Source organism: Labeo rohita, chromosome 2, assembly GCF_022985175.1.
Source record: "Labeo rohita strain BAU-BD-2019 chromosome 2, IGBB_LRoh.1.0, whole genome shotgun sequence".
NCBI lineage: Eukaryota > Metazoa > Chordata > Actinopteri > Cypriniformes > Cyprinidae > Labeo > Labeo rohita.
In genome coordinates this window covers 17,157,850-17,171,792 of record NC_066870.1, presented here as the reverse complement: position 1 = coordinate 17,171,792, position 13,943 = coordinate 17,157,850, and the positions used below count along the sequence as shown (strand labels likewise).

The window sequence follows — 13,943 nt, the reverse complement described above, 5'->3', positions numbered from 1 at the left end:
GCTTTTTCTACCAAGGGATAAAATATAAAAAAACAATTACAGGTTTTTCTCTCACAACTTTTGCAATTGCAGAATTGTGAGATATAAACTCACATTTAACATTTATGTATATCTCAAGCTTATACCTCACAATTCTGAGGCAAAAAAGTCAGAATTGAGTCTATAATCTATAAACTTAAAATTCAAACTTATCTTACTTTTTTCTCAATTTCAAGTTTATATTTCACAAATCTGACGTTATATCTCGCAATTCCGGCTTGTTTTTCCCCTCAGAAGTGCCAGAAAGGGACAGAATCATGACATATAAACTAAGCTTCCATAGTTATGTCATAACCACTATGTATGAAAGTTATAATAAAACAAAAACATAAGTCTATTAAACATTTGGCCCTGCTGTATCTTATTTTTCAGTGTATATCTTGTTGTAGAAAGGCGGAAGAGAAACTGAGAACTGCTAATTTTAGTTCTTGGTCTGACTGAGACTATAGAAGGAAGTTAGAATTCAGTCTATAATAATTAAAACCTTTCCTTCTGGACTTTTATTATTCTATGTAATGTTAAACTTGAAAAATACGTCTACTATGGAAAAAAAAAAATCAATGATAGTTGCTGCAAGGTCACAGCTGCAAACTAAAAGAGCGTATTAAACGTTGTTTTTACTCATGAGAAAATACGATGTGAGGTGAGGGAGCACTGTTTAAAAAAAGAGAACAAAGAATGAAAACAAAATCTTCAAGTTTAAAACAACAGAGGCACAAAAAAAGACAAGAAACCCCGTCTAACAGACTCCTTTCAGGGCCAGACAGAGCATGTCTGAAAATACATCTTCTATTTGGTTAATTAGATACTGTAAACATTTGTAACTGTACTGAATGGAAGAGAGATATTCAAGCTAGCTTATCTTTGAATCTGTAAGGTCATTACTTACAATGAGAAAACAAAACATTGACGTACAATTAGTCTCTCTTTAAAAAGGAGTTAAAGAAAAAAAACGACAAAGAACAGACCCGGTACGATCGTAACACACTGACACTACAGGCCTGTTAACTAAAACGTGTACCTATTTCGGTTGCTCATAAAGGCTGTCAAGCTTCATTAATTGTCACTCATAATCACCTCAAGATGTGCTTGTATAGTGCATTTAGAGGCTTTTACTCCACTGCTTTATCTCACACCAACTCGTCACATCTGGCTCATTCTCTGTGCTCTCAATGACCTGACGTCAGTCGGTCAGAACATTCAAGGAATCATAACCAGTGTCTCTGCTCTCGCTCCACTCCACACCATCGTAGCAAAACAACTTCATCCTATCGATATGACAAAACCGGAGTACACCGACAAACAAGCTTATGAAACAAAAGCCTGCCTTACTTTAATGTCTGTGGCAGATTTATAAACAAAAATGAATTGATTTAAAAGGAGGATGTCAAAAGCAAAGTATCCAAAGCTAGTTTAAAGTTTCAAGGATTTAATTTTAAATCGACTAGTTTTCTAGACAAACTGATGCAGTGCATTTCAGTTTTTTTCCGGTTAATATGTAGCCTTAAAGGAGAAGTCCACTTCCAGAACAACAGTTTACAGATAATGTACTCACCCCCTTGTCATCCAAGATGTTCATGTCTTTCTGTCTTCAGTCGTAAAGAAATTGTGTTTTTTGAGGAAACATTTCAGGATTTTTCTCCATATAATGGACTGATATGGTGCCCTGAGTTTGAACTTCCAAAAGGCAGTTTAAATGTGGCTTCAAACGATCCCAAATGCGGCTGTAAACAATCCCAGCTGAGGAAGAAGGGTCTTATCTAGCGAAACGATTACTTTAATTAAAAAATACAATTTAAATACTTTTAATCTCAAACACTCATCTTGTCTTGCTCTCCCTGAACTCTGTGTATTCTGGCTCAAGACAGTTAGGGTATGTCGAAAAACTCAGATCGTATTTTCTCCCTCAACTTCAAAAATCATTTTAAAATCACCCTACATCACTGCAGAAGTATCGACCCAGTCTTTGCAAAGTGAATATGCAAAGTAGATCAAACATCCTCAATAAAAAAAGGTGAAACAACGATATTGGACGATTTTGAAGCTGAGGGAGAACATGAGATGGGAGTTTTTCGACATACCCAAACTGTCACGAACTGGAAAAAAACAAGAGGTCGAGAAGAGCAAGACAAGACGAGCGTTTGACATTAAAAAGTATATAAATTGTATTATTTTTATGAAAATAACAGAACGTTTCGCTAGATAAGACCCTTCCTCCTCAGCTGGGATTGTTTGAAGTTGCATTTAAACTGCCTTTTGGAAGTTCAAACTCAGGGCACCATAGTAGCCCATTATGTGGAGAAAAATCCTGAAATGTTTTCCTCAAAAAACAATTTCTTTAGGACTGCAAAAAGAAAGACATGAACATCTTGGATGACAAGGGGGTGAGTACATCATCTGTAAATTGTTGTTCTGGAAGTGAACTTCTCCTTTAATAAAAAAGCCTGTTTATACCAGGATTGGAACAGAAATATAGTCTGATTTTTGCATTACATTTGTCTGTTTAGACCAATGTGTAAAAAAAACACAGCACAGCATGAATGCTGAATGAAAATGCAATTTCTTTTCCTGACAGTAGGTCTGTGCTACAGACACTGTACTGTATGTAAGTGCCACCAAATCAGTTTTTTGTAACAGCCATGGCTCTTGGCATGTGACTAAAAAGCCTTTATTGGTCAGCCAACTTTATAGGTAAGAGATAAAGGGATGGTTCAACCAAAATATTCTATCATCATTTACTTACCCTCATGTTGTTCCAAACCTGGTTGAGTTTCTTTCATCTGTTGAACACAAAGGAAGATATTTCAAAAAAATGTTCAAACAGCTGATGGTAGCCAAATACCATGGAAGTCAATGGTTACTAAATGTTTGGTTACAAACATTCTTCAAAATACATTCTTTTGTGTTCAACAGAAGAAATTTATACATGTTTGGAACAACAGGGTGAGGAAATGATTTTTTTTTTTTTTCATTTTTGGGTGAACTATCCCTTTAAGAACATATATTTGTAGAAAAATGGTCACACATCGATGGCATGCAAATGTCTGTCAGATCCATTATCAGCTGTTTCATCAATTCAAATGTTTATCGCACCAAATGTTCATCTTGGTACAAACAGGCCTTAACACTAACCTTGTAAAATGAATACAACTACTCCTGCTGTTATAAAGGTACCGCAAATGAACTGACATCCATGAAAGTGCATACTGGTTAAGACCGAACCTCTTTGAAAGCTTAAAAGCTAATGTTAAACATTACAAATAAGAGGTTAATCTTGATACTCACAATAGACCTGCAATTAGAAAGCGTTTCATTTGAATGTATGTAACAGAATGCGTTTGATGAGATGATGCTCCATTTTTCTGTAAAAATTTGTGTAGTTGTGCTTTGAAAGCATTTTATATATTTTAGCACTTGCTTAACTTGCTTGTAGGGCTCAAGGGCTCACATACATACACTATCAGTCAAAGGTTTTTTAAAGTCTGTTCTGCTCACCAAGCCTGCATTTATTTGATTCAAATTTGAAATATTTTTACTATTAAAATAACTGCTTTTTATTTGAATATATTTTAAAATGTAATTTATTCCTGTGATTTCAAAGCTGAATTACTCCAGTCACATGATCCTTCAGAAATCATTGTAATATTCTGATTTGCTGCTCAAAAAACATTATTATTATGTCGAAAACAACTGAGTAGAATTTTTTTTCAGGTTTCTTTGATGAATAGAAAGTTCAGAAGAACAGGATTTATCTGAAATAGAAATCTTTTGAAACATTATAAATGTATTTATCACTTTTGCTAAATAAAATGTAATATTGCTAGTAATAAAAAGTTTCTTGAACAGCAAATCAGCATATTAGAATGATTTCTGAAGGATCGTGTGACACTGAAGACTGGAATAATAATGCTTTGATCACAGAAATAAATTACATTTTAAAATATATCCAAATAGAACGCAGTTATTTTAAATAGTAAAAATATTTCACAATATTACTGCTTTTGCTGTATTTTGGATTAAATAAATGCAGGCTTGGTGAGCAGAAGAGAATGCTTAAAAAAAAACAAACCAAAAAACATTTGAAAATCTTACTGTTCAAATACTTTTGACTCATAGTGTGCATATGCATGTATGTATATATATACACCCACATACTGTGGAAGTGAAGCATTCTGTACTGCCCCAATCACAGGAAAGCTCCTCCAGGACACATGGGCAGAAGGCACTTTTAAACCACTTCCTCTCAAGTACGTCTCATTTAGTCATCGATTCTCAGTAAGCAAACATAAAACTGCTATCTGGTTCTCGCTAGATAAAAAGCATTAATCACTCCCTAAGAATATATGCGTTTTTCATCCAGCTGACTGTATGATGTACAAAACAACGTAGCAAAGCCGAGGTCACAGAATGAAACACTAAGGGGTGTACAGTTACAAAACGCAACCAACCAACATTAGGACTCATTTCCAATTACAAACATAACATATTCCACCTGATAATTTCCTCGGAAATCTATAATCATATCACAAGAGGATTTTCTGTTCCATTTTTGAATAACCTGCTTTGCCCCGTAAAACCTTCCTAAGCGAGTGGAAGCTCCTGTGCGCTTTGTTGCTTTGGGATCACCTTTTGTTCTGCTCTGGATCTTAACAGTTCGCTATAGCTATGCATCATTCTCACGTTACAAGAGTCAAAAATAAAGCACCAGGAAGCACCAATACCAGTCCACAGAAACCATTAAGATGCCAGACTTCCAACTCTGTGGTGTAACATCTCAAAGTACACAATTGTTGATGGCTATTTATTCTGATCATGACAACTAGCTATAGAGGCAGATTAGAAGCTAAAAGGACTTCAGTGTCCCTCTGATATAAAAAAGAAAAGTTTCACATCTTCTATAGGACAAGTCACATAAAGAGGAATCTATTCATATGGTTGGCAGAAGCGAACTACCAAACAAATACACAGTGACATAACAGCTAAGAGATTGATTATCAACAGCTGCAACTTTCGGTTAATTCCTCGTCTCGTCCCTGGCCTGTGTCCTCATTGAAAATATCCAGGACTAGTTCGAGCTTTTATGGAATCATGTGACGCTTTCCTCTCCTCACTTTCTCCTCTCTCAAGTGTTGGGACAACAAATACAGAGTAGCTGTGATCTTACCGTAATTACTGCAGCTGATACGGAAAACTATGGGCTTACAAAAAAAGCCGTACGTTTATTACGATAATATACTGTGCTTATCTGTTCTCTACGATAAACATAAAAGTTGGGTGTTAGTATAGTTTGCTCTGTATAATGTGCTTAATCATGCTTTATATGCGTGTCCTGGGCCGTCTCGTGTCGCGGTGCTCATCTGGGCTGCTGTGTGAGGACCGGGTAGGCCAGGGTTACATTCAGTGAGTCGTTGTGCTGGACCAGAGAGGTGTGTTTGTAGTGCAGGACCAAGTCTTTCAAGGAACCGTAAAGGTTGTAGGGCTCAGCAAATCCAAAGCCTGTGGCTGTCTTGAAAACCACACAATGTTTGATTTCTCCATCCACACTGTTGGAAAAGAAGAAGATGTGTTAAGCAACAGTGAGATATTAAGGAAGTGCAGACCACAGCTTGAGAGGAGAACTGTGAAGAATTTGACAATTCCAGTTCCAGTTCCTCTTAAAGGAGAAGTCCACTTCCAGAACAACAATTTACAAATAATTTACTCACCCCCTTGTCATCCAAGATGTTCATGTCTTTCTTTCTTCAGTCTTAAAGAAATTATGTTTTTCGAGGAAAACATTTCAGGATTTTTCCCCATATAATGGACTTCTATGGTGCCCCAATTTTGAACTTCCAAAATGCAGTTTAAATGCGGCTACAAATGATCCCAAATGCGGTTGAAACGATCCCAGCTGAGAAAAAAGGGTCTTATCTAGCGAAACGATCAATTATTTTAATAAAAATAATACAATTTATATACTTCTTAATGCCAAAGGCTCGTCTTGTCTTACTCTGTCTTACCTGGACTGTTTTTTTCCGGTTCATGACAGTTAGGGTATGTCGAAAAACTCCCATGTCATGTTCTCCCTCACCTTCGAAATCCTATATCGCTGTTTTACTTTTGTTAGGGGTGTTTGATCTTCTTTGCATGTTCACTTCACAAAGACTGGGTCGGTACTTCTGCAGTGATGTAGGATGATTTTGAAATGATTTACCCTAACTCTCTTGAGCCAAAATACGCAGAGTTCAAGGAGAGTAAGACAAGATGAGCGTTTGAGATTAAAAAGTATTTAAATTGTTTTTTTTTTTAATGAAAATAACCAATCGTTTCGCTAGACAAGACCCTTCTTCCTCGGCTGGGATTGTTTACAACCGCATTTGGGATCGCTTGAAGCTGCATTTAAACTGCGTTTTGGAAGTTCAAACTCAGGACACCATATCAGTCCATTATATGAAGAAAAATCCTGAAATGTTTTCCTCAAAAAACACAATTTCTTTATGACTGAAGAAAGAAAGACATGAATATCTTGGATGACAAGGGGGTGAGTACATTATATGTGAATCTTTGTTTTGGAAGTGGACTTCTCCTTTAACACTTCTGGCTCCTTTTTTAATGAGTACTTTTATTGAGGAATCAATATTTAGAAAAAAGGAATTGACAAATAAAATTGCACAAATAAAATGAATACTGTATGTCCATATAGAACAAATCAATAGAATCTCTAATTAAATTATGAATCTCATGACTTTTATTTAATTAAACAGGCTGGGACACACATTCAACTACAAAACAGGGTAAGTGGAGGTTTAAAATACTTAAAAGAATAGTTCACCCATAAATTAAAACTATGTCATTAATTACTCACCCTCATGTCGTTCCAAACCCGTGAGACCTTCGTTCATCTTAAGAACGCAAATTAAGATATTTTCGATGAAATCCGAGAGCTGATCCTGCATAGACAGTAACACAACTGACACATTTAAGGCCCAGAAAGGTAGTAAGGACATCATTAAAATAGTCGATGTGACATCAGTGGTTCAACCTTAATTTTTTGAGGCTACAAGAATACTTATTGTGTGCAAAGAAAACAAAAATAAAACAAAATGCATTGTGGTACTGTCATGAACACACATCGAAGACTAATAAAGAGAAGAAATTTTTGAATAAAGTCGTTGTTTGCACACAAAATGTATTCTCATAGCTTCACAACATTACGGTTGAACCACTGATGTCACACGGACTATTTTAACAATTTCATTTCCTTAAACGTGTCAGTTGTGTTGCTGTCTGTGCAGGACACAGAAATATCTTAATTTGTGTTTTGAAGATGAACAAAGGTCTTATGGGTTTGGAACGACATGAAGGTGAGTAATTAATGACAGAATTTTCATTTTTGGGGGAACTATCCCTTTAAGACTTGTTTTATTCAATATATATGTAAGTACTGATTTTGGTTTGTACTAATAAATCAACACGATAATATATAAAATGGTTTTGTAACACTTTAGCATAGGGAACAATTCTTACTATTAACTAGTTACTTATTAGCATGCCTATTATTATCATATTGGCTGTTTATTAGTATATAAAAGCACCTATTCTGCATAACCATATTCTACATCCATAATCCTACCCAATACCTGAATTTAACAACTGCCTTACTAACTATTAATAAGCAGCAACTTAGGAGTTTATTGAGGCAAAAGCCGTAGTGAGAACGGGACCTTAAATTTAATGTGTGACCAATGGTTTGTACTAATATATTAATTTAGATTAGAGGCTGATCAATACTGAATTTTGCTGATAATGTGTTTAAAATATAAAAAGGCAGTAAAAACTAGTAATTTATAGACTTAAAATGATAGTTATTTTACCATTTGTGATCCTAGACCACAAAAGCAGTCAAAAGTAGCACGGGTATATTTGTAGCGATAGCCAAAAATACATTTTATGGGTCAAGATGATACATTTTTTATGCCAAAAATCATTAGGATATTAAGTAAAGATCATGTTCCATGAAGATATTTTGTAAATTTCCTACCGTAAGTATATCAGTACTTAATATGTATTAATAAGAACTTCATTTGGACAACTTTAAAGGTGATTATCTCAATATTTAGATTTTTTTGCACTCTCAGATACTAGAAATTTAGATATCTCAGATTCTAGTTGTATCTCGTACAATATTGTCCTATCCTAACAAACCATACACCAACAGAAAGCTTATTTATTTCAGCTTTCAGATGATGTATAAATCTCAGTTTAAAAAAATTGACCCTTATGACTGGTTTTGTGGTCCAGGGTCACCTTTCAGGTATTTCAGATGTTTTATGGCCTTTAATTTGATCAAACTGCTTTTTTAAATGACTTGTGGGAACCATGAAATGCATTTTAAACAATTAATGCAAAATGAGCGTTTGCATGCATACTTTAATGTTTTTTTTTGGGGAGTCAGACTATATTTGATGTATTGTTTCTAAAACACTAAAAGGAACTGATTAATTTTAATCATTTGTATTGTTATGAGATTACACTGTTCACGCTGAATGTTTTGCGCTCTAGATTGTGTATTTGATTATCAATGCCATTCGGTTCCATAATTTAAAAAAAAAAAGGGGAACTGATTCTAAACAAGAAGCAAACTATCCGGTCTCATCCAGCTATTTTTAGCTGTACAAAACAGCTTACTTCGCTGCTTGATATTGCAAATTGGTGTCTTACCATATTATTTTATTGTATCATCTTAAATATGAACACACTTGTTTGTTGTGCAAACTGTTTTACTGTTTACTGCACGTTGTTATTCTCATTATAACCCTATAGTGGCTAATGAACCACAAGTCTCGCCCATAGGCTTACTTCCACATTGAAGAAAATGTAGAAAGCTGCAGCAAATGTGATGCTGGATGTGGTGAATAGAGCAGAGCTTCAGTAACTCACACTACAGAGCAGGCGAAGGAGCCCTTCTGGGTCTGGCTCTCTCTGATGAGGAAGGTGCCGTCTCGTTTGTCTCTCAGGAGATCCTCCGCATATGTGCGCTTGACGTCCCCAACGTACCAGGTACACTCGTCGTGATGTGCTTGATCGTCATCGTCGTCCAACAGAGAATAGAAGCTGAAAAGTCATAAATGGAATGTAGCTGGGTCTGGCTTCATATAAATTGAGGTTCTTATTGCAATCAGTATATAAAGACAAGCTGAACAGAACTTACTCCTCTGATTCGTTCTTTATACCCAGCCAGTCATTGATCTTCCTTTGTTTGGTGCCTTTCTGAGTCAACCATCTGCAAAGACAATATCAGTGCTGTTAACATCAGCAGTGGTTACCTGTGTATAAATAAGTTTCCTGCCACGCTTTGCTGAATCTACAGTATTACGCCAATAGAAATTATATTGTGAGCTTGGAGTAATGCCTGCGTACTGCAAAATAATGTCAAGACATGTTTTTATATAGCATTTTCTTGACTAGTTTCACTCCACAGTGGGAAAACTGACTAGCATAGTCCAGTTCACAAACAAATAACTCCTATGAGCCAGATCTTTTAATTAATCACTCAAACAATCTTACAAACTCACAAGATATAATCAGTTTGATGAATCTATAATACCAGTAAAAAGATTTTTAATGTTTTTAAAGAAGTTTCTTCTGCTCACCAAGCCTGCATTTATTTGATTAACTACAGCAAAACAGTACAATTTTGAAATATTTTACTATTTAAATAAATATATTTTATAATTAATTGTGATTTCAAAACTGAATTTTAGCATCATTACTCCAGTCACATGATCCTTCAGAAATCATTCTAATATTCTAATTTGCTGCTCTAAAAATATTTATTTACTATTATGTTGAAAACAGTGGAGTAGAATTTTTTTCAGGTTTCTTTGATGAATAGAAAGTTCAGAAGAACAGCATTTTTCTGAAACAGAAGTCTTTTATAACATTAACATTTAAAGCATCCTTGCTAAACACAATTATTATTTTTTTTAGTTTGTTTGCCAAAAAAAAAAAAAATAAATAAATAAAATTATACTGACTTAAAGCTTTTAAATGGTATAGTGTATAATTTTACAAAAGCTTTTTATTTCAGATAAATGCTGACCTTTGGATCTTTCTATTCATCAAAGAGTCCTGAAAAGTGTCCTCAGCTATTTTAAATATTGATAATAATAATAATAATAATAATGTTTCTTGAGCAGCAAATCAGAATATTACAATGATTTCTGAAGGATCATGTGACTGCAGTAATGATGCTGAAAATTTAGGTTTAAAATCACAGGAATAAATTACATAAAATATATTAGAATAAAAAAACTTATTTTAAATAGCAAAAATATTTCAGAATTGTACTGTTTTTGCTGTACTGTGTATCAAATAAATGCAGACTTGGTGAGCAGAAGAGATGTCTTTAAAAAACATTAAATATATAACTGTTAAAAAACTTTTGACTGGTATGCTAAAAATGCATCATGGTTTCCACAAAAAAATTAAGCAGCACAAATGTTTTCAACTTTGATAATAATAAATGTTTCTTAATCAGCAAATCAGCATATCAGAATGATTTCTAAAGGATCATGTGATACTGAATACTGGAGTAAATTGAAATGCAAATTCAGCTTTGTGATCACAGGAAACATATCAGTTTTGTAAATAAATCTAATCTAATAAATTTTAATTTTAATTAAAATTGTTACATTTGTAAAGTGAATTGGTATAACATTTAAACACAAGTGTTCTTACACAAGGTATTGGTCCCTTAGCTTCCTCAGCTGTATGAGGTCTGGTTTCAAGCTGTTCATCCTCTTGTCTATCTCTCGATTGTCTGTAGCTTGTCGCTTCAAGTCCAGTTCCAACTTCCTCTTGCTGTCATGAATCTCTGTCACTCTGGATTTCAGCTTTTCAGAGTTGGTCTGAATTCTGAACAGACAGTAAAAACGTTTCCCGCCCATATTTAAGTCAAAACATCTGTATCATCATATTGCTCTGACGTGTAACGAAAAGCAAGAGTACCTCTCAATCTCCTTGTCGTTGCCTTCTCGGCGAAACTTCTCAATGCTTTCTCTGCTGAGGCGCTCCTGGGTCTCGCACTGCTCCTCAAAGATCTTGATGGTCTCATTAAAGGCCTCTATGGCTGTTCGTTTCATCTGCAGCTCCTAAGAGAGATTATACCCACCATCTCCATTAGTGACGTAGTTAATTAGATCCCAATGCATTTGAAGAAGAGATGAAATGCAGCCTACTTGTGATGTGCGGGTGTATTCTTCATACAGTACATCATATTCACGACTTTTTTCCTGATACTGCTCATGATAAACCTTCAGCTGCTCTCCTACCGCCTCGATACTGTCCTCTTTCACCACCTGATCCTGCAGAGCAAAAGATGTGTTCACAAAATGAAAATTCATTATTTACTCCTCCTCAAGTTGATTAGAGATATACAAAACTGTATATATTGTGAATAAAGGGATAGTACACTCGAAAATGAAAATTCTGTCATTAATTAGACATTCGTAAGGTCTTCGTAAGACCTCCGTTCATCTTTTGAACACAAAATAAGACATTGTCAGCTTTCTGACAACTGACACATTCAAGGCCCAGAAAGGTAGTAAGGACATTGTTAAAATAGTACATGTGACATAAGAGGGTCAGAAAGCTCTCAGCTTTTATCAAAAATATCTTAAAGGAGAAATCCACTTCCAGAACAAAAGATAATTACAGATAATATACTCACCCCCTTGTCATCCAAGATCAGGGCTCGACAATAAGGAGTGCCTGATGGCCTGGGGCCAGCGTGAAAGACGCTCAGGACAGTTGACAAATATGTCCCTGGCCCGATCGGGCCACTGCCGCGTCGTCACGAAATTTTATCATTTGCACGTGTTTTTTAACCTTGATCATTTGGAATTTTAAGCGATCACAGAGAGACGCATCTCTGACGGACAAATAGCCTACAAAAGTATTAGCTTTAACAATGATCAATACATAATTTATCGACCCGACATATTTCAACTGATCTCCTGTTCTGGGCTTGCACACCAACTGCATGCAATCTTCTTTCAAAACGTCATGAGTGTAGAAATATGATGAACTCTTTAGACATCCATTAACAGAGGCCAAAGACGCTAAAGACGAACGTAAAGAGAAAAACATACTGTAGCAGGCAGACCAAGATCACGGTGTACAATGCGCAAAATATAATCATGAATATTGAAACTGTGGTTTATGAGAAAGTATCTGTGAAAGAAAATGAATGTTTACATGGCGTTTTCTTTTCATTTGCCCATGTATGATGTACCATAGAAACGTAATATCACTGTTTATTCCATAAGCGCCACCTGCTGGCAAAGACTTAGTTTGCGCTCCTTCTGCTGTTTTTCCCTAAAGCATCTTTTCATTTTTAATAAAATATTAATAATAATAACAAACAAATAATGTTTGGACTTTAGGCAAATAGGTTTAGGGGTGGTATCAAAACTGTAATCGAGAATTGTACAGTTTTATTTGGTATGTAAAGTTTTGGTGTCATACAAGCTTATTTATTAAAATAAAAATAACATGAGTCAAAAACAATGACTGTTAGGGTATGTCGAAAAATCGTATTTTCTCCCTCAACTTCAAAAATCATTTCAAAATCATCCTACATTGCTACAGAAGTACCGACCCAGTCTTTGCAAAGTGAACATGGAAAGAAGATCAAACACCCTTAACAAAAAAGGTAAAACAGCAATACAGGGCGATTTTGAGAACATGAGATGGGAGTTTTTCGACATACCCTAGCTGTCATGAACCACAAAAAAAGAGTTCAGGGAGAGTAAGACAAGACGAGTTTGACATTAAAAAGTATATAAATTGTATTATTTTTATGAAAATATCCGATTGTTACACTAAATAAGACCCTTCTTTCTCAGCTGGGATAATTTACAACCACATTTGGGATTGTTTGAAGCCGCATTTAAACTGCATTTTGGAAGTTCAAACACCATATCAGTCCATTATATGGAGAAAAATCCTGAAATGTTTTCTTCAAAAAACATAATTTCTTTATGCCTGAAGAAAGAAAGACATGAACATCTGGGATGACAAGGAGGTGAGTACATCATCTGTAAATCTTTGCTCTGGAAGTGAACTTCTCCTTTCATTTGTGTTCCGAAGATGAATTACAGGTCTTACGGGTTTGGAATGACATGAGGTTGATGTCATGCGGGCACTGCAAAAAAAAGGCTTATCTTACTTAGTATTTGTGTCTTGTTTCTAGTTAAAATATCTAAAAATTTTTAAATCAAGATGCATTTACTAGATAAGCAAAATAACATTAGCTATTTAGTCTTGTTTTAAGCAAAATTAACTTAATTTATTTTTCCCCCCTGGAAACAAGTAAAATTATCTGCCAGTGGGCAGATAATTTTACCCCACTGGCAGATAATTTTACTTGTTTCCAGGGGACTTATTTTATACTTATACTTATTTTAAGCAAAATTAACTTAATTTAGTCTTTTTCCCCCTGGAAACAAGACTAAATATCTAATGTTGTTTTGCTTATCTAGTATATGCATCTTAATTTAAGAATTTTTAGATATTTTGATTAGAAACAAGACAGAAATGCTAAGTAAGACAAGCCTTTTTTTGTAAATAATGACAAAAATGTCATTTTTGGTGTACTACCCCTTTAAATGTAAGACTGCCTGGTAAAGACACCATACGTTTGATCATTGTAAAGAGCAGAGGCATCGTACCTGCTGATATTTCGACACGGGGAAGAGCAGGCGAGTGTCCAGCTTGGCGTTGTACTGGGCCAGTGACTCATGCCGGTAGTGGTTGATGAGCTCCACCACAGAGAGGAAAGTAAGAGGTTCTGAGAAGCCATACTTCCCCCCGCGGTGAAAAATCTTTATCAGCTTGTTATTGCCTCCTTTCCTGGAATAAAC

At 35.1% G+C, this 13,943-nt stretch overlaps 1 protein-coding gene across 2 annotated transcripts in view; it reads right to left on the bottom strand.

Moving 5' to 3' along the window:
* Window positions 1-585: 585 nt before the first annotated feature.
* The window catches only part of pik3r2 (phosphoinositide-3-kinase, regulatory subunit 2 (beta)), a 42,635-nt gene continuing 29,277 nt past the window's right edge, over window positions 586-13,943 (bottom strand). For both annotated transcript variants that reach the window (XM_051127541.1, XM_051127550.1), the window contains exons 10-16: window positions 13,752-13,932; window positions 11,259-11,384; window positions 11,029-11,171; window positions 10,759-10,935; window positions 9,230-9,301; window positions 8,959-9,132; window positions 586-5,582 (exon numbers count right to left, since the gene is read on the bottom strand). In XM_051127541.1, the coding sequence (XP_050983498.1) occupies window positions 5,393-5,582; window positions 8,959-9,132; window positions 9,230-9,301; window positions 10,759-10,935; window positions 11,029-11,171; window positions 11,259-11,384; window positions 13,752-13,932 (1,063 nt within the window). In that variant the 3' untranslated portion in view covers window positions 586-5,392. The remainder of the gene's footprint in view (window positions 5,583-8,958; window positions 9,133-9,229; window positions 9,302-10,758; window positions 10,936-11,028; window positions 11,172-11,258; window positions 11,385-13,751; window positions 13,933-13,943) is intronic.